Source organism: Bufo bufo, chromosome 8 (assembly GCF_905171765.1).
Source record: "Bufo bufo chromosome 8, aBufBuf1.1, whole genome shotgun sequence".
NCBI lineage: Eukaryota > Metazoa > Chordata > Amphibia > Anura > Bufonidae > Bufo > Bufo bufo.
Window position 1 is genome coordinate 137,600,834 of NC_053396.1, and position 25,791 is coordinate 137,626,624.

A 25,791-nucleotide genomic window follows, 5' to 3' on the forward strand; every position below is an offset into this window, starting at 1 on the left:
ATCCACTGCGTTTCCTTCTGGATGGAAAAAGGTACTGTTTATTATCAATCTCCTGACTGATGAAGCCCTAGCTTGGGCCTCCCCTTATGTGGAACAGGACAGTGACATCCTAAACAATTTCGATGAGTTTTGTAACTGCTATGAATCAAGTGTTTGCTGATCCTAACCGCTGCGCTACCGCTGAAGCTAAGCTGCGCAACTTGCGTCAGGAAAAACGCTCAGTGGCTGAATATACTGCTGAGTTTCGCCAGTGGGTGGCTGACACTACATGGAACCCAGCAGCGCAAAAGAGCCAATTTCGTCGTGGTCTGTCTGAACAGGTGAAAGATGAGCTTGCCAGAGTAGACACCCCTAATGATCTGGAGGCCTTCATCCGGCTATGTATCCGTATTGATCAAAGACTCACCGAAAGAAGGAAAGAGAGACTTGGACAGCTTGGTAATAATGGTGGGGGGCGTTTCTCTGTTGGTCCACCTGTACAGAGGAGTTTTTCTGACACCCCTTAACCCATGCAGATAGACACAATCAGGAAATCTATCTCTATTCAAAAGAAAGAGAGACGGTGTGCTGAGAACCTTTGCATTTATTGAGGAGATTCTGGACATTACGCAGTCAACTGCCCTAATAAATTAAAGTGAACTATTGCTGCCACTGATCTAAAAGTGTCCGAACAAATAAACTCCGTCGCTCAGACTGTCTCACCAGTAATTGCCGATGGAAATAAAGTTTGCTCTCAATCCTCTCATTTTGCCATTCCTATCCGTATCCTGCTGCAAGGACGTGACATTACTTGTTCTGCCATGTTAGACTCTGGAGCTGGTGGAAACTTTATGGACATTAAATTTGCTCATAATCACAATATAAAACTGATTAACAAGATGGCACCAGTTGAGATGGAGACTGTCGATGGCTCACCTTTATCATCTGGGCCGGTGACACATGAGACTGTTCCTCTTTAACTTCACATTGAATCCAATCACCAGGAGACCATCAGTTTTCAGCTAATAGCGTCACCAAAGTTTCCTGTCATTCTGGGCATTCATTGGTTTGCTGCCCACAACCCCTCTATCAACTGGGGGTCACTCACTATAACATTCACTTCGGACTTTTTCAACAAACATTGTCTACGAAGTCAGTCTGTCACCCAGGAAGCTCAAGTTGAGGAAGCGGCTCCTATGCAATTTGCCAATTTTCCTCCACAATACAGGCAATTTCAAGATGTCTGCGATAAAAAGAATGCTGATCAATTACCTCCACATAGCCCTTATGACTGTCCCATAGAGTTGCTACCTGGGGCAGAAATACCTTTTGGTTGTATTTATTCTCTCTCAGAACCGGAATTGCGGGTTCTTAAGGAGTACATCGATGAAAACCTACAAAAAGAGTTCATCAGGCCCTCAACATCTCCAGCAGGGGCAGCTCTGTTCTTCGTAGAAAAGAAAGACCATAGCCTGCGACCATGCATTGACTAGGAAACTGAACAAGATTACAGTTAAGAATCGTTATCCACTTCCCTTAATCCCTGAGCTGCTTGAAAGACTTCGATCAGCTAAAATATTTACTAAATTAGATCTAAGAGGAGTCCTATGCAAAACCACATATAACACACTGTTATCAGTGTGCTGAGCCAAATGACAACTTCAACACTGCTGCTCCTCACTACAACTCTTAATTGGATATTTGCATATGTAAAACTTCCAATTTTATGATATATTTTACTTTATAATTAGTCACAATAACAATACTGAACATTGTCAGACTGGCAACCAAATATCCATGCTATGGATGTCTGAAATACAGTGCAATCATCACTACTGTTCAGTTGGTGAAGTAAAGCAATTTTGTGATCAAATAATGCTTACTCTTTGTTCACATTATATTTAACTTTTACATATGGTGCGAATCCTGAACATGAGCAATTACATGCCTATACTGTTGCATACAGTCCATCTGTCATTGACTACCATTGTAAAAATAACAAAGGGTGCTGAGCAGTATACATTTTTTGGGCTTTCAGCTGTACATAGGAGTGTGGTCAACTAAGCTTTGCTACACTCAATATAGTTCAAAAAATGTGTAATTTACATATACCATGGAAACATGAAAAAATGAATACTCTTTTATAATATGTCTGGCCAACAAAGTAAACCTGTCACCATGTAAGGCCTCATGCACATGGCCATTGTTGTGGTCCGCATCCGAGCTGCATTTTTTGCGGCTCGGGTGCAGACCCATTCACTTCAATGGGGCCGCAAAAGATGTGGACAGCACTCCGTGTGCTGTCCGCATCCCTTGCTCTGTTCCGTGGCCCCGCAAAAAAAAATATAGCATGTCCGATTTGTGATCTGATCTTCATCTAAGTCACAACAATAGACAATCACAGTCTGCTTAAACTAATAACACACAAAGAATTAAATGTTACCATGTTTTTATTGAACACACCATGTAAACATTCACAGTGCAGGTGGAAAAAGTATGTGAACCCCTAGACTAATGACATCTCCAAGAGCTAATTGAAATGAGGTGTCAGCCAACTGGAGTCCAATCAATGAGATGAGATTGGAGGTGTTGGTTACAGCTGCCCTGCCCTATAAAAAACACACACCAGTTCTCGGTTTGCTTTTCACAAGAAGCATTGCCTGATGTGAATGATGCCTCGCACAAAAGAGCTCTCAGAAGACCTACGATTAAAAATTGTTGACTTGCATAAAGATGGAACGGGTTACAAAAGTATCTCCAAAAGCCTTGCTGTTCATCAGTCCACGGTAAGACAAATTGTCTATAAATGGAGAAAGTTCAGCACTGCTGCTATTCTCCCTAGGAGTGGCCGTCCTGTAAAGATAACTGCAAGAGCACAGCGGAGACTGCTCAATGAGGTGAAGAAGAATCCTAGAGTGTCAGCTAAAGACTTACAAAAGTCTCTGGCATATGCTAACATCCCTGTTAGCGAATCTACGATACGTAAAACACTAAACAAAAATGGATTTCATGGGAGGATACCACAGAGGAAGCCACTGCTGTCCAAAAAAAACATTGCTGCACGTTTACAGTTTGCACAAGAGCACCTGGATGTTCCACAGCAGTACTGGCAAAATATTCTGTGGACAGATGAAACCAAAGTTGAGTTGTTTGGTAGAAACACACAACACTATGTGTGGAGAAAAAGAGGCACAGCACACCAACATCAAAACCTCATCCCAACTGTGAAGTATGGTGGTGGGGGCATCATGGTTTGGGGCTGCTTTGCTGCGTCAGGGCCTGGATGGATTGCTATCATCAAAGGAAAAATGATTTCCCAAGTTTATCCAGACATTTTTCAGGAGAACTTAAGGTTATCTGTCCACCAGCTGAAGCTCAACAGAAGATGGGTGTTGCAACAGGACGACCCAAAGCATAGAAGTAAATCAACAACAGAATGGCTTTAACAGAAGAAAATATGCCTTCTGGAGTGGCCCAGTCAGAGTCCTGACCTCAACCCGATTGAGATGCTGTGGCATGACCTCAAGAAAGCGATTCACACAAGACATCTCAAGAATATTGCTGAACTGAAACAGTTCTGTAAAGAGGAATGGTCAAGAATTACTCCTGACCGTTGTGCACGTCTGATCTGCAACTACAGGAAACGTTTGGTTGAAGTTATTGCTGCCAAAGGAGGTTCAACCAGTTATTAAATCCAAGGGTTCACATACTTTTTCCACCTGCACTGTGAATGTTTCCATGGTGTGTTCAATAAAAACATGGTAACATTTAATTCTTTGTGTGTTATTAGTTTAAGCAGACTGTGATTGTCTATTGTTGTGACTTAGATGAAGATCAGATCACAATTTATGACCAATTTGTGCAGAAATCCATATCATTCCAAAGGGTTCACATACTTTTTCTTGCAACTGTATATAGTTTTATAGGAAAAAATTCTGTATAACATATATTATTTATTTAAATTCCTGCTTTAAGTCCAGGAGGCGGTCCTATCAGTGATTGACAGCTATCTCTGTATACACAGTCATAGAGGGCAGGCTGTCAGTCACTGATAGGAGCGGCTCCTTGATGTCAAAGCCCAGAATGAGCAGGAATGTAAATGAATGAAATACAAGTTATACTAAATATTTCCTATAAAGTTAGATATCAGTGTGCTCAGCTCCTCCTGCTCTATAACATGCTGACTGCAGCTCAAACATCATGTTCAATGTGACAGGTTCCCTTTAACGGACACATTAGACGTACATGTCCATTGCATTTCCCAAATTATATACAATGAATGTAGTGGCAGAACTTGATGTGAACAGAGACAAACTTGTAAGTTTTGTTCACACTGGCATCATGGCTTCTTTTTATAATGGAAACCATAAGGCTGTGTCAGATACATCATGCAGCAGATCCGGACTCCATTATCTTATAATTATAATGGGCAGCACAGTGGCTCAGTGGTTAGTTGGGATCCTAGGTTTGAATCTGACCAAGGACAACATCTGCATGGAGTTTGTATGTTTTCCCCGTGTTTGTGTGGGTTTCCTTCGGGTACTCCGGTTTCCTCCCACACTCCAAAGACCTACTGATAGGGAACTTAGATTGTGAGCCCCATTGAGGACAGTTGGATGCTAATTAGAGATGAGCGAATTTCTTAAAAGTTTGAGTCGGCTGATTTGCCAAATTTCAAAAAAAAATGTGCTTCGTGATGAATTACTTCGTCGCGAAGCGCATTTTTTTGTAAGTAGCGGGTGCAATGACAGGGAGCTACGATAGCGCGGCCCCCGTCATTGTACCTCTCGGATGCCGCGTTCATACACGATCATGGCATCTGAGTGTAAAATTAACAATAACATTTTTTTTTAATCAAACTTACTACCTCCATTTTCTCATAACGGGCCGGCTGCCGCCATCTTGCTTGAAGATCTCGGCCGAGATCCTGTGCGGCGCGAGATTACGTCATCACGCCGGCTGGCGTGGTGAATTATGACGTTATCACGCCGGCCAGCGTGATGATGTAATTGTAATCTTTGGCCGAGATCTTCAAGCAAGATGGAGGCTGGCGGCCCGTCGCGAGTAAATGGGGGAGGTACGTTTTTTATACTATTTCAGGTTAAATCAATTCGCTGACACGAAGCACAAGGAAATTCGGCTTCTAGGCGAATCGAATTTATCCTGAAATTCAGATCAAATTCCACTTCGTGGGATTCGATTCGCTCATCTCTAATGCACTATATAAAATAAATAAATAATGGGGTCTGTAGGGGTTCTGTCACAGTTTCTGTAGTTTTTCTAGCAAGGATAGTACTTGTTTTCAAAAGTAACATAATCATCAAAGAAAGGTCTGCAGGCAATGTGAACAGAGACTCAAAATTATAAAATAATAGACAATTGTTATAGACAATACACACAATCTATACATAGATTAAGAGAGTATTAAGTATTATTTATAAATAAAAGAGTAGTAGGGCACACCTACACTTGAATACACATAGGAGGTTTTATATAATACAATTTAATTTATTCAAACAGACACTGTGTATGATAACACATATGTATAATAACACATAAAACTTGATTAAACAAATATTCGCATGCTATAAATTCTCATGATAAAATAATAAAATCGATAATAGTGCACACTAAAACACACACTTATATATATAGTCCTGAAAAAGAGATCCTGGTGTGGACAGAAAAGGGTAAATCCTTCCTATAACTATGTTTGTCCGTAATGTGGTGCTCACATAGCAAATCAAATTGTTCAACTCTTTGACATAGTTCGTGATATTCAGGAACTACAGGGCAAAGTTCCCAAAGTGGCCTCAGTGTAATCAGATAGGGGTAAGTAGTCTAATCACTTGTGTTCCTTTTGTTTGGTTTTAGTGTCCCAAAGCTCACTGTCTGTATATACACTGGTTCGGCATTAGTTTTCTACTCACGGTTTCGTAAGATTATGCGGGCTGTGTTGCGGTTAGCGTGGCGTCCCACGTGTGTTACGCTTGCAGGCAGTGGTATAGCTTCCAGGGTATGGATCCAGGGATCTTCAGACATCAATTGTAGGAGTGCCGTAGTTGAAAATTTGTAGGTAGAGGTTCCTGCCAGGTGCTCTAATCAAGCAGCAGGCTGGTTTTTACTGTGGCAATCAGTCTTGGATTTTTCCTGCCAATTTTGTTTGATACCGATCCCTCTCCTTATAGTTGGTTTGCAGCGCTTCAATATTCCGATTGTATATTCAGTTTCATGGGATCCTCTTTCACCAAACGCGTTTCGGAGTTGGCTACGACTCCTTCCTCAGTGGCTAGCCATGAATATACAATCGGAATATTGAAGCGCTTCAAACCGACTATAAGGAGAGGGATCGGTATCAAACAAAATTGGCAGGAAAAATCCAAGACTGATTGCCGCAGTGAAAACCAGCCTGCTGCTTGATTAGAGCACCTGACAGGAACCTCTACCTACAAATTTTCAACTACGGCACTCCTACAATTGATGACTGAAGATCCCTGGATCCATACCCTGGAAGCTATACCACTGCCTGCAAGCGTAACACACGTGGGACGCCACACTAACCGCAACACAGCCGGCATAATCTTACGAAACCGTGAGTAGAAAACTAATGCCGAACCAGTGTATATACAGACAGTGAGCTTTGGGACACTAAAACCAAACAAAAGGAACACAAGTAATTAGACTACTTACCCCTATCTGATTACACTGAGGCCACTTTGGGAACTTTGCCCTGTAGTTCCTGAATATCACAAACTATGTCAAAGAGTTGAACAATTTGATTTGCTATGTGAGCACCACATTACGGACAAACATAGTTATAGGAAGGATTTACCCTTTTCTGTCCACACCAGGATCTCTTTTTCAGGACTATATATATAAGTGTGTGTTTTAGTGTGCACTATTATCGATTTTATTATTTTATCATGAGAATTTATAGCATGCGAATATTTGTTTAATCAAGTTTTATGTGTTATTATACATATGTGTTATCATACACAGTGTCTGTTTGAATAAATTAAATTGTATTATATAAAACCTCCTATGTCTATTCAAGTGTAGGTGTGCCCTACTACTCTTTTATTTATATATTATTCTCTGAAGATTGGGTGTAATCTTCTCTGTAGGTGCACCCATTCCAATTACTGTCCAAGAAGTGAGCCATCTCTAAGGCTACTTTCACACTAGCGTTTTTCTTTTCCGGCGCTGAGTTCCGTCCTAGGAGCTCAAATCCGGAAAAGAACTGATCAGTTTTATCCCCATGCATTCTGAATGGAGAGTCAGTCCTTCAGGATGCATCAGGATTTCTTCAGTTCAGTCTTTTTGACTGATCAGGCTTTTCAGAAAAACGTAGCATGCAGTATTTTTACCTCCGGCCAAAAAGCCTGAACACTTTGACTGAACGCCGGATCAGGCCTTTTTCCCATTGACTTGCATTAACGCCGGATCTGGCACTGTGTGTTCAGTCAAAACGGATCCGGCTTTTGCATGTTAAGCCCGAAAAATGTGAAAAAAAAGTTAAAGTCCATAAATGGCGGATCCGTTTTTTCCAATGCATTTTTTCATTGTGATCGAAATCCTGATCAGGATTCAAATGTAATCCGTTTTCACACGTTTTTCCGGATCCGGCGGGCAGTTCCGGTGTCGGAATTGAACGCCGGATTAAAACAACGCTAGTGTGAAAGTAGCCTTAATACAAATTTTAAGTATTATTTATAAATAGAATATCAAACATTATTTATAAATAGAATATCAAACATTTATAAACAGAATATCAAACATTTGTGAATAGATGTCCTGAAATGAAACATTGGGAAAGCAGAAATCAAGTCTTTCTCATACCATTAGCATCTCTCAAGAGGAATTACATTACAGTAAAAAAAAAAAAACACTTATGTTGATAAAACAAATAAACTGATTTAATTGCCCAAAATGTCACTAAGTTTGTTAATAAAGCAATAACAGCAATAAAGTATCTTGAAACCATGCATGGAAAATTCCAAAATGTGCTTTACATGTATATAGAAATTGCATTTATACAGTTATCTAACTGATGCTGCAGCATCACCCACACTGAAGTATGTACAAATGTATCATCAGCCTCTCACCTGTATAATGGGTGTAGTGGATGGTTTAATAACCTATGCCCTATGCGACCTTGAACTGCTTCTTGCTGTCACAGGAGCCTACCCTAAGTGACAAAACTCTGCGGTGGTGACCCAAAGAGAGGTGGCACATTGCTACACACGCTTATTGTGAATTGGAGCTTGCAAGATGTGCACATCCACTACGAGTAATTTACTAGGATTGCAGCCTAAACATAGAGGTTAATGCTAATGATGAATCACAGAATAGAATTTGCATATAATAGGTGAATTATAGATGCCTACTATAGCAGCACACCTTAGGATCTTGCTTATGCTTGGGTCCCTACTATTGCTTGTCTAGTGCCATTTTTTCTATTTACTAAAGTGTTTTGTTTGTTGAGATTTTCATTCTTAAAAGTGAAATAAACCAGCAATATGTGAAGCAAAAGTTAGCAAACTCCCATCAATGTGAGATGCATTTAATATTAAGATGCATTGCATTAGTTTCTGCATTCCAAACAAGTCATTATCTAAAGGTTACTCACATTGCAAACCCTCCCACCATTATTTGGTACCCACCAGCATTCCGGAGCTTTTTGTTCCTGAGGACTGACAGTATGACCAGTACATTGCCCAAGATGTCCACAATGATGGTGAAGATGAGGACAACAGCCAGTGCAGTGGTCAGCCCAGGTGAGGCTTGTTCCTCTCTCTCTGTACCATCTGTTCCAGGTGTCCAGCAGTCAAGACAGGTCCTGTTCACCTCCATCATCTCTGTGCAGTTGGGTGAGACTATCTATCAGGACCAAACTGGATCTCTACAAGGACTGCTGTGCTGTTGATAAGCAGTGGGCAGGTCTTCTGGACTCAATGAGGAGTTAGAGATGGACTTCTTTTGTTGCCCACACTAACCCCCTTGGTGCCAATGTGTTCCCCACCAGCACCATAGCTGCAGCATCTTCATCAGAGTAGGAGGTAGAGATGAGTAGGTGCTGCCCTCCTCCCTTCTTCAGGTTCCTCTTTAACCCATTCACTGTCAGTCAGGAGGACACACACTATAAAAAAAAGAAGTTCCCATTCATAAAGTCCAGGCTTCCTTGCAGATGACAGAGAGGCATTCCCTTCAGGTACATGTTCATGTGGTTGCTATTGCTCTAGCAGAGAGCATGTCTCAGCTGCACATCTAGTACAAAGTCTGGGAATCTGCTGCTTGATTTGAGCATATCCTTATCTCCAGCTTACTCTATGGATGTAGTGAGTAATATACAGCATTGGGGAAGGCACAAGTAAACTGAGGGCAGCAGTAAATGCATCTATTGGTGGTGACAGAAGAATGTGCAGCTCATGAAATGTCCTCCTCACAGCAGCAGCCTCTGCTGCCTAGAGAATGATGTTAAAAGTCTATGTGAGCTTTACTGTTTTAAAACTATGCAATAGCAGATGGTGATATCATCAGAAGCCAGTTCTTTTTATGTGTTACAACATAGCTATGGGGCATTTTACACCAAGCAACAAATACCAGCCAGGCAACTGTGTTTATTCAGGACTCTCCAGGCAGAGCATGTCATTGAAAACATGGTATCTATCTATCTATCTCTCATATCTATCCATCTATTTATCTTCACAAGAGGTGAGCGATAAGTCCTCTCCTGCATAACGGAAACGGGACGGATCCATTAGGCAGGCCATATAATTCTATTATGATGGAATGAATAACGGAATGTCTCTAAACGCATACCGTTTTGCATTCCATCATAGAATTGTATTATGGGCCATGGTAACGGAATACATAGCGCAATTCAACATGAAATTCGCTCATCCCTAATCATCACTATAGCCTATCTTATATCTGTGTGCCTGTTTTTCATCTGTATAATATCATCTATCTATCTAATATATATCATCTACACAGTCAAGTCACATTATTTTGACCACTTCCTACTTTCGACATTGGCAGCATGTAGCTCATGAAGGGAATCCCATGTGTGGTGAGCTGTAGGTGGATAGATATCCCTCACTGCTGTCATGGGTAAAAGGGGCGATTTATTAGAGTTGCAAAAAGGGATGATTATTGGCTTTCATGGTATGGGTGGCAGTATTCCTGAAACTGTGCAGTTTGTGAAATGTCCATGTGCTACTGTGGTGAAAGTGTATTGTGAGTGGAAAAATGGCACCATTGCGAATGAGCAATGTGGAAACTGCAGAGAACCATGTGCCACTGATGTGAGAGGTGAATGTCGGCTATGAAGGTGCACAAGGTCCACAGACTACAGTGAAGCAGCTCACTGCCAAAATGTGTCTAAAACAATAGTTCAGTGAACCCTACTGCTTATGGCGCTCTGCAAGAGACGGGTGGTCACTGCACCTCTGCTAAGTTGCATCAGCGGAAAAGGCTTCCATTTTAGCAGCAGTATCGGAATTGGACATCCTCTGATTGGCAAAGGTTTGCCATATCCTATGAGTCACATTTTCTGCCTCACTGAATAGATGGACAATGGCATGTCAGAAGAGAAACTTTAAAGAACAAACACCATGCAACCATTGTTAGAAGAACACAAGCTGGTGTCTGGGGAACATTTTTGTGGTGTTCTCTGGGCCTACTACTCAACCAGCACTCTCAACCATAATTCCCCAGACTTGAACCCAATTGAACATCTGGGAGACCATCTTGATCATTGTGTTTGCTTTATGGATCTTCTCCTATGCACCCTCCAGGAGCTATGAGATACACTGCAATCAGCATGGCTCCAGATACCTTTGACAACCTACCAGGACCTTATTGAGTCACTCCCAGCCCCTCTACACAAGGAGGTTACTCTGGATATTAGCTGGTGGTCATAATAACATGGCTCAACTTCATATCTATCTATCTATCTCTTTAGTTATCTATCTATCCTGCTCATTATCTATCATATATTGTCCTGCTATATGGAATGTATTTATTCATATTCGTACCTGGCCCAGTGGGGGCTCTGCTGGATCGGAGGTGGCTCAGTGTAAGAAGGTACCTGGAATCATCGTGGATGGAAGCTATGTGTTACCGAGGTTCCTGGCCTCTGTGAAGTAAGAGCCGGTATTTTATGTGTCAGCAGCAGCTATTGCTGACTGACATCTTGAGATTTAGCATGGCTGTCATAGCTGATCCAGGATGGCTCTTACTCGGAGTAGTCAAAGTGCTGGGTGGGTGACTACTCCCCATGTTCCAGGCCAGGTTTTGCCAGGCATAAAAAACAGCCAGCACTGCCAGGTGTGTGGATTTACCTCCCTCTGACAGTGGAGCTCAGGAGTCTGTGGTGCTGTGAACTGAGGGCTGTGCTGGGATTTGAGATTTGAGCCGGGCTGGAGGACTCAGGCCCCTCTAAAGGCGAACAGGCCGCCTATGGACTTGATGAGGCTGAACTGCTAACAGGGTGTGAATTAACACCCAGGAGAAAAGGTGACTTATTGTTTATGGACTTTCCTTGTATGTGAACAAACACCAAGCCATCTGCAATTTGTTATACACTTTATCTGCATTTTGTTATACACCAATGTGTGAATAAACACCGCTGTTTGATTCAAGAACTGTGTACTTCGCCTCTATACTGCATCCACTAGTCCTAACTACCAGAGCGAATTCCCACACTCAGGAAGGTAAGTTTAAGTTTTTATTATTTTACCAGCTTCCCTGTAGTTTGCACTCCAAAAATGGAACCCAAACAAAGCCTTGAGGCTTTGTTGAGATCATTAGATAAAAATCTATTTATTGTAAAAATGAAAAAATATATATTGTAGGTTATCTAAGTTCATTACAATCATCAGTTAATTATTTAATTTGCAGAATGCCATAAACAGGAGATTATTTTCTGCTTACAGCCTAAGGCATTCTGACCTGCATGCTTGTTTGTGGAGAGGACCTACCTCTTAAATATTAAGTATATATTGGGGCATTACTGTCTAATCAAATCCTTAAAGGGAACCTGTCACCGGGATTTTGGGTATAGAGCTGAGGACATGGGTTGCTAGATCACCGCTAGCACATCCGCAATACCCTGTCCCCATAGCTGTGTGTGCTTTTATTGTGTAAAAAAAACTATTTGATACATATGCAAATTAACCTGAGATGAGTCCTGTCTCTGACTCATCTCACGTACAGGACTTATCTCAGGTTAATTTGCATATGTATCAAATCGGGTTTTTTACACAATAAAAGCACACAGAGCTATGGGGAATGGATATTGCGGATGTGCTGGCGGCCATCTAGAAACCCATGTCCTCAGCTCTATACACAAAATCCTGGTGACAGGTTCCCTTTAATATATACATTTTGATCATTACAAATGAACCTACTGTATACTTTAAAGCAGTTGTTCAACAAATTATCATCTAGCAAACGAGTAGGTAACAAGTGTCTGATCGATGGGGTTCTCCCATTTGTATAGACCATTGGGAGAGCATGTGCGCTGCCACTGCATTGAAAGTCTATGGGATTGCTGAAAATAGTACAGTTCTCAGCAGTCTTCTAAAGTATGAATCAATAAAAATGTTACCAATGTATGCAAACAGCATGTTATAAGTAATGTATGAATTGAAATGTGTTAAAAATGTTTAGCCTGTGTTGAGATAACCTTCACTGCTGGGAGTGGTAGCGCCCCCTAGTGTTTTTTCTTTGATGCCCATAGCTACATCCACCCAGTGACTCAAGCTGTGGTGGACTTGCATGCACCGTTGCTCTCGGTTTGCTGCCTTCAGCTGGAGGCTGCACAATAATAACTTCTTCTCTGCTTGTCAGAAGAGTAGCGTGCCGTGCACATGTGGCTGCTCCATTTTCACAAACTGGATTAATGCACAGCCATGATCTAGCAAACAAGACAAGCGACAGACTGTGCTATTTAATACAAAAAAAGGAGAATAGTGATTTAAACAAAAGAACGGAAGCCAATGAAAGGAAACTGTTTTAGAAGAGGTATTCTGCAAACACAGCCATATAGACATGCAATTAAAGGGGTATTTTAGGGTTTTACCTAAATTCTCAGCTTCAACTAACCAGTGAAAGAGAGTTTCTATAGTGCTTACCCTTCCTTCGCACCGCTGATTCCGCATTCTTGGCTGTGATCACATGACTACCAGACTGGCTGTGGGCTCCTCGGCTGAAGTCTTGACCACATGTGCACCTGTTTATTCCTGTTCAGCTGCATGCACATTATGCAGCTGAACAGGAAGGCACAGGAGTACATTCGGTCAAGACGTCGGCGGAAGAGCTCACAGCCAGTCTGGTGGTCATGTTAAGACAGCCAAGATTGCGGAATCAGCGGTGTGACAGAAGGGTCGGTTCTGCTGAAATTCTCTTCTTTCTATTGTTTAGCTCAGGCATCCTCAAACTGCAGCCCTCCAGCTGTTGCAAAACTACAACTCACAGCATGCCGGAACAGCCTACAGGTATCAGCCTACAGCAGGGCATTGTGGGAGTTGTAGTTTTGCAACAGCTGGAGGGCCGCAGTTTGAGGATGCCTGGACTTTAGCTGAAACAAATAATTTAAAGTCTAAAGCTTTGTGACCACAGACGGGATCGAGAAATCTGCGGCCAAACAGAAAGGTAAGTACTGCTGAAACTCTCTCCCTTCCACGGGTTAACTAGAACAGAGACTTCAGCTAAAGCCCCAGAGAACCCCTTTAAGTTTCCATGTAAAACCAGGGTAGAATGATGGATACATAAGACGCCATTTATAAATTCGCTTTGGCAGTGTAAAGGGGTGTTTTGTTCTTTTGCAAAGACAGCATGAGGATACTGTATTAATTATGCTGTGTATTTGTGACTTTTGCAGCTTAATGAAGTTCTGATCAAAGCAACAAAAACAAATCAAAAACACCTTGGATATTTCATGTGTTTTTTGAATGTGATAGTTTGAGAACACAAAGTGCAAAGTCTTGTTAGAGAGGAATGAGACCTTAGAGAACATATTAATCTGAATGCAAACATCGCTCATTTTGAGAGGGTTTTATGGTGGAATTCAAAGCCGGCAGTGTAGGCATGCAAAGATCATCTCATACACTGGTACATCTGATAGAAAAACAGCTAATGATCTATCATTCCTGGTAGTCTGCTACCTGTGCAACACTGTTCATATCTAATATTCTAGTATACAGTGGTGGCAGTCATGGGCAGTAGTGGCCGTAGTGGTGGAGGCAAGAAAGAAGACGTAATGTGACAAACGTATCATTGAGATTATAGCTGGTGAAAGATAGTTATTAACATATTGAAGATCTTCAGACTTTATAGGTTCTAAAATCAATTTTGATTTATCTTCTATTGAAGTAAGACTGTCCTCTCCTGCTGCTGGTAGCACTTCAGCATGTGCAAAACTCTCAATGAACTCTTCAACAGCTGAACCAGCATGAATATTTTCCTAGAGGTAATAGGTAAACAGGTCAGGCAAGATGGCCGCTCTCATAGTCATGGTCAGGAAATAGTATTTAATAAATCTACGATCAGAAAATGAAAACAGAATATGTGTCACTGGTTTAAAGTGGCAGAACAAATTAAAGGTGACACATTCCCTTTAATATGCCATTATGATGGTTGAAGTTTCTTTTCCTGGAACAGAACTCCAAAGCTGCTGCATAGACAGAGAGTTAATAAACAATACATAGTATCCGAGCATACTGCATAACGTCTCTCTAGTGGTGGCTGCAGACAGCCCTCATTTTGCTATTTAAATTTTGGAGCTCTGTATCAGAAAACAGAGTCTCAAACACTTATTATTAAGTAATTTATCTGGGAAAATCTCACAACATACTGTATATGGTGCCATTAGACTTTGCATTTTTAAGGATATTCCAGTAGTAATAAATTAACTCCTCTCTACAGGACAGGGGATCACTGTTAGATCAGTGGATGTCCAACCAACAGGATTATCACTGGTCACGAAGTGAATGGAGTGGCTGGATGGCCATATGCACTGCTGCTCTATTCATCTCTATGGAACTGTTGAAGATAGGCAATACAAGCACTTGACTATTTTCGACAGTCCCATGGAGATGAGTGGAGAAGCAGTGCACGTCCTTGACCAGCAATTCATTTCTGGAGGGCCCATGGGGGTCCCCATTCTAAAGATCAGTAGGGGTCACAGCAGTCAAATTCCCCTCAATCCTTTGGATCGGGAATGACTTGTAACAACCAGAATACCCTTTTAATCACAGATGTAACAATATAGACCAAGCACTGACTGGTAATCTGCCACACGGGGCAGATTACTGGTGGGCCACCCATTTAGGGTATACAGTGGGTTGCCCGGTCTGCTGATGAAGTCTCCAAATCTGATTGCGTTGGCTGTGGTGCAACTTTTATTGCAGAATGGATCTCTGCCTCCCCACTTAAGGCTGCCCATGATGTAATAGGTCCTACAATTCTTTCTCAAGGTTTCGCTTGTTCATCGGGTGATCTGCGGCACCTTTAGACAAGCAGATTATCGGGAACGAGTGTTTGTGGCAGGGCAATAAGGGTGGCACAGAATACAGATAACACTTTTTAAAGTTCAGAACTGCAGCGAAGGGGGGGGGGGGGGGGGGGGGGGTCTGAGCTCCAAGAAGTGCTCCAGGTAATAAATCTGTCAGTATACAGGTAGACTGCCTGTATGTAAATAATCCTGCTTCAGCCCCCAGTCCTGAGCTGTCCCCAGCCACAGCCTCCCCTTTCACTGCTGTGAAAGTCTGAGATAAGGGACCTCTGAGGATTTGTGTATACATTGATGCACATGTAAGTAGTAGGTATATTTTCCTACTAATTCAGCAACCCCATGAAAAACAACACCAGCCAGGAGACCATCCCTGAAAAAAACTGCTGTACACCCCCACAAAAATGTCAGCTGTACATCCTCACAAAGAGGCCAGCTTAGTGTCCCCATACCAATAACCCATTGAAAAAAATGCTAGTTGAGCATCACCAGTAGAGATGAGTGAACTTTCCAAAAACTTGATTTGGCTGCTTTGCCAAATTTCACTAAGAAATTTGCTTGATAACAAATTAATTTGTCGCAAAGCAAATTTTTTAAAGTACGGCGCTCAATGACCGGGAACGGCGATTGCACCGCCCCCCCCCCCCTCCCCATCATTGAACCCCTCAGATGCCGCATTCATCACTGATCGCGGTATCTGAGATTAAAAAAATGAGGGCTTTCAGGGCTTCATCAGTTAAAAAATAAATAATAATAATACTCAACTTATCCATTTGAATGCAAAAAGACATCTTGATTGAAGATCCCACCCGAAATATCACATGGTGTGTGACATCACGCTGGCCAGGGGGTAGCGTCATATGTCACAGCGCATGAGATTTTGCGCTGGATCTTTAATCATGAAGGCCAGGGCGGCCTCTTCATGCTCGAAAAGATGAGGTATGATTTTTTTTTTTATGCCATTTCAGTGCAAATTGATTTGTTACCAAAAAACACGAGAGAATTCGTCTTTGCGGCAAATTCAGATCAAAGTCCACTTCGGATACTTCGATTCACTAATCACCAGTAAACAACTCAAGTAGAATGCGCCCAGAATCGCCAGTAGTGCCCCCTAAAACCATTCCAGTAGAGTATCCCTCATTATTGCCAAAAGAGTGGTCCTCATAAATATCAGCAGGGTGTACCACAAATAAACGCCCCATAGAAACTCCCATAAAAAAGGGTGGTGTACAGTTACAGTTGAAACTCAGCTGCAACAGCCAGGATTAGAGATAGCTCTGATCCCAGCTGTTAAACCCCTTAGATGCTATGATCAATAGCAACCATAGCATCTAAGTGGTTAGACATAAAATAATACACACAGTTGGTACATCTGTAACCACCCCATAAATAACGGGAGAGTTTGTGCACAGATAGTGCACCCTTCAATAATTATTGGCACTCTGTGCACTAAAAAATTAACTGGGCCCACCAAATAGTGTCCCTGACACTAATATAATAAATATAATGTCCCCCAAAAATAACTTTGCTAAGCTGATAGGGTGCTAGGGTGCCCCCCACACTAACAGTGCTCCCCAAAGTCCCACTGATAGTGATAATTGTCTGGCAGAGTGCACTTAGGGGGAGATTTATCAAACTGGTGTAAAGTAGAACTGGCTTAGTTGCCCATAGCAACCAATCAGATTCCTTATTTCATTTTCTAAAGGAACAACTAAGGGCAACTAAGCCAGTTCTACTTTACATCAGTTTGATAAATCTCCCCCTTAGTGTTAGCAGTGCCCCCAATAGTAATAATGCCGCCATTCTTCCCATACTAGTAACCATGTTCCCCATAGTCCCCAGTAGTAATAATTCTTCTTATAATGTGTGCCAGTTCAAAATACCTAATATAATGAGTGCCAGTACAAAAATACCCTCCTATAATGTGTGGAGTACAAAAATTACCTCTTATAATATTCGCCAATACAAAACAACACCTCTCATAATGTTCACCAGTACAAAAAATACCTCTTATAATGTTTGCCAATACAAAAAATACCCCGATAAAATTTATTATATTAACACGCACTCTGTCATTCAGAACTGTATTCAAATCTAGCGTTTTAATTGAATATAAAGAAATATATACTGTAGATAGAACGGGTAGAGACTGGTTACTATAAGTAATAGGCAATATAAATATTAAATACAATTGGCAAAATACATATACATATATGTATATAATTTTCACTATTCCATATATATATATAAAAAAAGCTGTAAAAAACTGTAAAAATGTATATTAAAAAAGTTGAAAAAATGAAAAATATAAAATATTAAAAATATAGTCCAAAAAAGCTCAGTTCCCAAATCAATTATTGATAATTAGTTTTCTTTTTGTTGCTCCATTATTGTATCCAAATCAAATGTCTTCATGATTGAGGCAAAGAGTTCTTATTTAACATGAATGATCAAAGGAATAATATTTATCGAACCCAGTGATTGTGAAAGAACGTAAAATTATAAAATAAAAATGAGTTTCAATTAATCATAATGATCTGTGATTTTTTTGACTGTTATTTCTTGATTTGTTGAAAATATAATATAATATATTCTATCTCATTAAGTGTCCTTTAAAATATTCTATTTGTATATAGTCTCCCTTGGTGTAAAAATAAAATAAAAGTGATAATATCCCTTAGATCATTAGCTTAGTTCTATAATGCCCCCTATTTCATTCGGAGCAGAGTGTTCATTCAGAACATAATATCCAATAGAGTATAGTTAGAGCGTTATCGCTGATGAGCAGCTACAGTCAGGTTCATAAATTTTGGGACGTCAACACAATTCTAACATTTTTGGCTCTATACACCACCACAATGGATTTGAAATGAAACTAACAAGATGTGCTTTACCTTCAGATTGTCAGCTTTAATTTGAGGGTATTTACATCCAAATCAGGTGAACGGTGTAGGAATTACAACAGTTTGCATATGTGCCTCCCACTTGTTAAGGGACCAAAAGTAATGGGACAATTGGCTTCTCAGCTGTTCCATGGCCAGGTGTGTGTTATTCCCTCATTATCCCAATTACAATGAGCAGATAAAAGGTCCAGAGTTCATTTCTAGTGTGCTATTTGCATTTGGAATCTGTTGCTGCCAACTCTCAAGATGAGATCCAAAGAGCTTCACTATCAGTGAAGCAAGCCATCATTAGGCTGAAAAAAACAAAACAAACCTATCAGAGAGATAGCAAAAACATTAGGCGTGGCCAAAACAACTGTTTGGAACATTCTTAAAAAGAAGGAACGCACCGGTGAGCTCAGCAACACCAAAAGACCCGGGAGAACACAGAAAACAACTGTGGTGTATGACCGAATAATTCTTTCCCTGGTGAAGAAAACACCCTTCACAACAGTTGGCCAGATCAAGAACACTCTCCAGGAGGTAGGTGTATGTGTGTCAAAGTCAACAATCAAGAGAAGACTTCACCAGAGTGAATACAGAGGGTTCATCACAAGATGTAAACCATTGGTGAGCCTCAAAAACAAGAAGGCCAGATTAGAGTTTGCCAAACGACATCTAAAAAAGCCTTCACAGTTCTGGAATAACATCCTATGGACAGATGAGACCAAGATCAACTTGTACCAGAGTGATGGGAAGAGAAGAGTATGGAGAATGAAAGGAACTGCTCATAATTCTAGGCATACCACCTTTTCAGTGAAGCATGGTGGTGGTAGTGTCATGGCGTGGGCATATATGGCTGCCAATGGAACTGGTTCTCTTGTATTTATTGATGATGTGACTGCTGACAAAAGCAGCAGGATGAATTCTGAAGTGTTTCGGGCAATATTCTCTGCTCATATTCAGCCAAATGCTTTACAGTGCAGATGGACAATGACCCAAAGCATACTGCAAAAGCAACCAAAGAGTTTTTTAAGGGAAAGAAGTGGAATGTTATGCAATAGCCAAGTCAATCACCTGACCTGAATCCGATTGAGCATGCATTTCACTTGCTGAAGACAAAACTGAAGGAAAAATGCCCCAAGAACAAGCAGGAACTGAAGACAGTTGCAGTAGAGGCCTGGCAGAGCATCACCAGGGATGAAACCCAGCGTCTGGTGATGTCTATGTGTTCCAGACTTCAGGCTGTATTTGACTGCAAATTTGGATTTGCAATTAAGTATTAAAAAGTGAAAGTTAGATTTATGATTATTATTCTGTCCCATTACTTTTGGTCCCTTAACAAGTGGGAGGCACATATGCAAACTGTTATAATTCCTACACCGTTCACCTGATTTGGATGTAAATACCCTCAAATTAAAGCTGACAGTCTGCAGGTAAAGCACATCTTGTTAGTTTAATTGCAAATCCATTGTTGTGGTGTATAGAGCCAAAAATATTAGAATTGTGTTGATGTCCCAATATTTATGGACCTGACTGTATATTACCGCCTTGACGTGTTCAACAGGAACAGCTCCCATATACCGAGCGATGAAGCCGCTAAGGTGTCCTTTCCAGGTTTGGCGTCCCACGTGTTAGTAACTTCGCCTTTCCTCTGGGTTAACAGACCACTACTAAGTCTAGGACTATGAAACTTCACCCAGACCGAGTATTTGTAATATTTCCTTCCGTTTGTCTTTAGTAAATGTCAACCCCTTTTTTTTTTGGGGTTTTGTTCGTGGCTGTAAATTTCGGCGTATAATCCTTTAGGGGGTCTTCCTAGATTGCATTTAATCTGTCACCAAACACGTTTCAGAGTCTGCAGGAGCCTGATCTATAAAAAATGTGCGTCAGTACAAAAAATATCCCCTTATAATGTGCGCCGGTACAAAGAATACCCCCTTATAATGTGTACCAATACAAAAGATACACCCTTATAATGTGTGCCAGTACACAAAATACCCCCTTATAATGTGCACCAGTACAAAAAATGCCCCTTTATGATCTGCATCAATACAAAAAATACCCCCTTATAATATGCACCTGTAGTGAAAAATTCCCCCTTATAATGTGCACCAGAATAAAAAAGGCCCCCTTATAATGTGTGCCAGTGCAAAAAATGTCCCCTTAAAATGTGTGCCTGTAAAAAAAAAAAGACCCCTTCTGTGTATCAGTACAAAAAATACCTCCTCTTAGTGACCGCAGACGAGCCAGTGCCCCCATAGTACCCTCCATAATCTCTGCCAATGCAAAAATATGCCCCCTTATATGCCTGTGTCCTGAGTTGTATCTGTCGGGCTCAGGCGGCGCAATGATGATGATGTCATCATGCTTCTTGCAACGGCCTCTGAGAGTCTCTGCAGAGTTTGCCACCAATGTTTTTGTATAATGCCACATGTAGTCTTCTCCACTGAAAAATGCTACAGTGCCCCCCTCCCCCCCCCCCCCCCCCCCCCAAAAAATGACATTATGCAGATTCAGCTGACACATCTACCATAATTCCCACTGAATCTATAGATTTTTTTTGTCTGTTATTGTAAATCTTTGTATAAGGGTCCATTCACACGGATCCGCAATACACCGGACCAGCACCCCCATAGAACTACCTATTCTTGTCCGCAATTGATTATATTGGTGCTGGTATAGTGAAAGTGTAAGCCTGTCTGTATAATTGGTTGTTTCTATGTGCCACATTTATTTTTCGTTATTGTGTTGATAGTGCATATTACATATTTAAGAGAGTGATGTTTGTGCTGCTGTTTTTCTGTGATGCTGCAGGGGAGTATTATATGGGGGATGGTGAGGTTTGTGCGCCAATTATTGTAATTGATTATTAGTCACAGTCCGGTCCTGGTGTAGACACATAGTTTAACACCATGTTTGGTGAAAACATTTTGAAACATCAAGAGCGAATTCTGTGATTTTAGCCTTAGCTATCTATACAAGCCCTAACATTCGACAGATTGGTAAGAGCTATTCATACCTATTTGAAATACAGTCTGATAGTGTGAATGGTCCGGGTGTATTGGCTGAATTATGGATGTCAGTTCTGTGAGGTCCCTGCACACTGGAGACAATGAATATACCCTGACAATGACCATGACAGACTTGGCAATGGCTGAGATCATAAGAAGTCTATCTGTGATGTCCAAGGAAACCCATGAAATGCAGCTTGTATATAGACATCAGGGACAAGATCTAAATAATTCTAGAGAGGACAGGCTTCCTTCTGGACCACACAGCCCAGATGGGTGGAGTGCGGCCGTGATGGTTGACTTCCTGGAAGTTTCTCCCATCTGTACACAGGATCTTTGGAGCTTAGCCAGATTGACCATTGAGTTCTTGGTCACCTCTCTTACCAAGGCCCTTCTCACCTGAACACTTTGGTGGGGCAGCCAGCTCTAGGAAGAGTCCTGGTTGTTTTAAACTTCTTCCATTTAAGAATTATGGAGGCCACTGAGTTCCTGGGAACTTTCAGTGGAGCAGAAGGTTTTTTTGTACCCTTCTCCAGATCTGTGCCTTCACACAATCCTGTCTCTGAGCTCTATAGGCAGTTCTTTTCTCCTTTTCTGCTTTTTTTTTTTACATGAGTATCTACATCCAGTCTTGAAATATTTAATTGCCTTACGCTGGCCAGTTACAATAGGCTAATATTTTCATTCTGCTGAAGTCTTGTACTCCGAAAAGCCTTGCCCTGGTCTCTCTCGCATTCATTTCAGCAGTCATAAAGTGCAAACATCCCGCGGCAACATTGTCCTCATGGACCAAGAAAATTACCGTTCTATGTGCCTTAGACTTTTGGAGGATAAAAATACCTACAACATTCTGAGTTCTGATCCCACATTGACTTTTAAGGCCCAGCTTGCGGTAATACTGCAGGATGCTTTGCAAGAGAGATTGATCAGCAAGACTGAGTATGAATTTTTAATACCTAAATTCCCTGTTCTGGCTACACTCTACAGCTTGCCTAAGCTACATAAACAGGGTCTTCCTTTAAAGGGCAGACCCATTGTCTCGGGCATGGGCAGCCTCACTGCAAATATAAGTACGTATGTGGACACCATTCTGCGTCCATTTGTAGTGAGTCTGCCCTCGTATGCCCGCGACACTATGGACGTGCTACAGAGACTGGATGGCATTTATTGTGATCAGGGCATATGGTTGGCCAGTTTGGATGTCGAAGCCCTTTACACCTCTATATTACATGATTTGGGGTGTAAAGCGGTAGAGACGTTCCTCCGACAGAGGGGGGATCAGTGTCGCCGCCATAATGCTTTCATTATGCAACTTCTGGACTTTATCTTGACACGCAACATCTTCCTCTTCGACCAACGTATCTACCACCAGCTCAGGGGGGTTGCGATGGGCAGTCCCTGTGCCCCTACCTTCGCAAACCTCTTCCTGGGCTGGTGGGAGAAGGAGGTGGTGTTTGCGGATTCTATGGACCAATACACATCCTGTATCCAGTTATGGATTAGATATCTGGATGATGTACTGATATTGTGGAATGGCACAAGGGAAGGTTTTCTGGATTTCGTGGAGATCTTAAACACCAATGAAGTTGGCCTCTTTTTTACATCAGAGATACAGGAGAGCCAAATTACGTTTTTAGAGCTTACCATCTCAATAGGCGTTGATAGGCGCATTACTACCAAGCTGTTTAGGAAACAAACTGCGACTAATAGTCTCCTACATTGGGAGAGTGGACATCCCCTGGCCCTGAGAAGGGGGATCCCTAAGGGACAGTATCTCAGGGCCAGGAGAAATTGTTCGGAGCTTGGGGAGTTTAAGGCCGCAGCCTTGGACTTGAAACATAGGTTTAAAAATAGAGGATACCCAGAATATACCCTTAAAAAGGCGTATCATCATGCCATGAGTACAAACCGCAGCCAACTATTTACCCCAAGAAATAGGGACAATGCTGAATTGGCACCACGTATTCTGGCTAACTTTGACAAGGCGCACCGCCAAGTTCATCAAATTCTGCAGAATCATTGGCCCATTCTTCAATCGGACTCTGACATTGGATCCTCCCTATCTGATCGCCCATTGGTCACGTATAGACGTGGTTCTAATTTACGTGACCGACTGGTGCATAGCCTCTATACTCGGCCCACTCCTGAAACATGGCGTAAAAATTCAGCTAAAGGTAACTTCCCCTGTGGTTCGTGCATTATATGCAAATTCATCACTAAAGGAGATTCTTTCACTAGTTCCACTAGTGGAATAAGATTCGGTCCTTTATTAGATGTACCTCAGTGGGTTTGATATACCTTATTACCTGCAAATGTGGACTACAGTACGTGGGCAAGACCAAGCGAGAATTGAGGCGTAGGATAGGAGAACATCTATCAGACATCCGGAACTCAAGGGACACTACGGTGTCTCGTCATGTGCGTGAAGTACACGCCAGGAATCCGGATGTATTAAAAGTTCAGGGTATTGTCATGCCTAAAAGATCCATACGCGGTGGAGATATTGACACACCATTGCTTCAAAAAGAGGCGATGTGGATCTTCAGATTGCAAACCATCCAGCCTAATGGGTTAAATGAAGCAATCTCGTACTCATGCTTCATTTGAGTCATAGGCATCCAATAATGTGGATGCTTCCTTTGTTCTTGCGTGCATATTTATGTGGATTGGAATGGGCATTTTATAAGCTATAACGCCTCTTGCAATTCTATGATTTTTCCTTTGGCATGAATTGTTTGGTAAACTGAAAAGGGCTATTTTAGGGTAACATTTTGTCCAATTTTTCTGGACTATGATTTTGCCCCTTTGCCCATGTCACTATATGTGCCACTGTTTGTTGTCTATGTTTCCCTTATGTACGGTTCTTATATGGATGCACACATTTACCGTTATGTCACCAACTTTGGATCCTTGCTTATGCTGACATCAGAGCGAGGCGTTTAGGTGGCATATTACAAGCCGCGATCTTCGATTCCCCCGTTCACACAAGCACTTGTTGTGCTATTATGGAGGCGTGTGCTATGACGAGAGCGCTGGGCGGATCAGGGTTGAACGTCAGATGATGTGGTTCCCTCTGATTGGGCCGGGTGCTAACACACGCCCCCACTGTAGGCGGGGTCAACCTGATATCTTTTCGGCGTTCAAGCGGCCGCGTACGGCCATCACAGCGCCGAATGCCTCGACACGCACAAGTGTGAGGCTGTTCTGCTTTACAGGCAAACAAGTTAAATAGAGATTCTCGCTCCTGATGAATTGTGGCTCATATGCCATAGCGAAACGCGTTGAGCCGGTGATCTTGTGTTTGGACACGGCTCTCCAGGCAGGGTGTTATTATATACCAAGCAGCGCAACAGCTGACTTGGTGGTTTACATATGGTCTGTGATCCTGGCCTATACCTAAAGGTTAAGGCAGGCTGATGGAGATAGCTGAGTGAGCGTCCACATTTTGGCATCTGGTGGATGCTTTACCCTAACAGGGATTTAATTTCACTCACCAGCTACCTTACATTGCTCAGCCAGGCAGGTCCACATATGATGCACCTGTGTCTGGTTTAATTACATGAACCGTGTCCTGTTCCCCTTGCCAGCATTTATTAGCAACTACGTGCTAGCTGGATAGGGATCTAGTCCGGACTCTTAGGTTGTGGTGTGGATTTAATCCCACTCCTACACCACTTCACCTGAGTCTGGAAGCCTGATAGTCACAGATGTGATATTCAGTTTCCCGTTTTATTATATGAATCAATAAACTATTTATTATTTTCTCCCATACGTCTATTCAGGCAGATAGTTTTATACATTTAGTGGACGTAAAACCTCCTTTTCAACGTTTCTGAGAATTTAAAGAAGCATGTGTCCCCAATATACATAGGAACACTCAGAGTCTGAGGTACTGGGTTCCCAATCCAGATTCTCTGAAAATCTACTCTGCACTCTCCAATCCACAATTCAGTTCTTTTGATTGATAGATATTTAGGGCAATCCATGCATTGTGTGAACACTTTAGGTCCTAAGACCCTCATAACACCATCGGCTAGCCATGTGGTCACACCATGTCAGCACTAAAGGGTATAAATCACACTGCTGTGTCCCACCAAAGATGAGTCTCCAGTTGGGCTATTTCTACTAATATGCTCCCTGCCACTTCGGTCCTGCACCCTGGCTCAATTTGTTGATATTTTGGGATTTCTTTACTTTATGCCAGGGGTACGGACAGGTTTGTGGGCTTCTCAGCAGCCAATAAATGGCCTCAGCGCTGACGTGTCCCCATTCAGCAGATCACTGAGGCCAGTGATTGGATGAAGCAGTACCCGTTACCACGTCTCTACCACAGCCGAAAGTAAACAAGCTGGGGATCAGAAGATCACCAAACAGAGAAACTCTTCAAATAAACGCGCGC

At 41.9% G+C, this 25,791-nt stretch overlaps 1 protein-coding gene across 1 annotated transcript in view; it reads right to left on the bottom strand.

Moving 5' to 3' along the window:
* The window catches only part of GPR50 (G protein-coupled receptor 50), a 202,438-nt gene extending 193,603 nt beyond the window's left edge, over positions 1 to 8,835 (bottom strand). The window contains exon 1 of the mRNA XM_040442826.1: positions 8,643 to 8,835. Within this exon, the coding sequence (XP_040298760.1) occupies positions 8,643 to 8,835 (193 nt within the window). The remainder of the gene's footprint in view (positions 1 to 8,642) is intronic.
* Between the last annotated feature and the right edge of the window lie 16,956 nt (positions 8,836 to 25,791).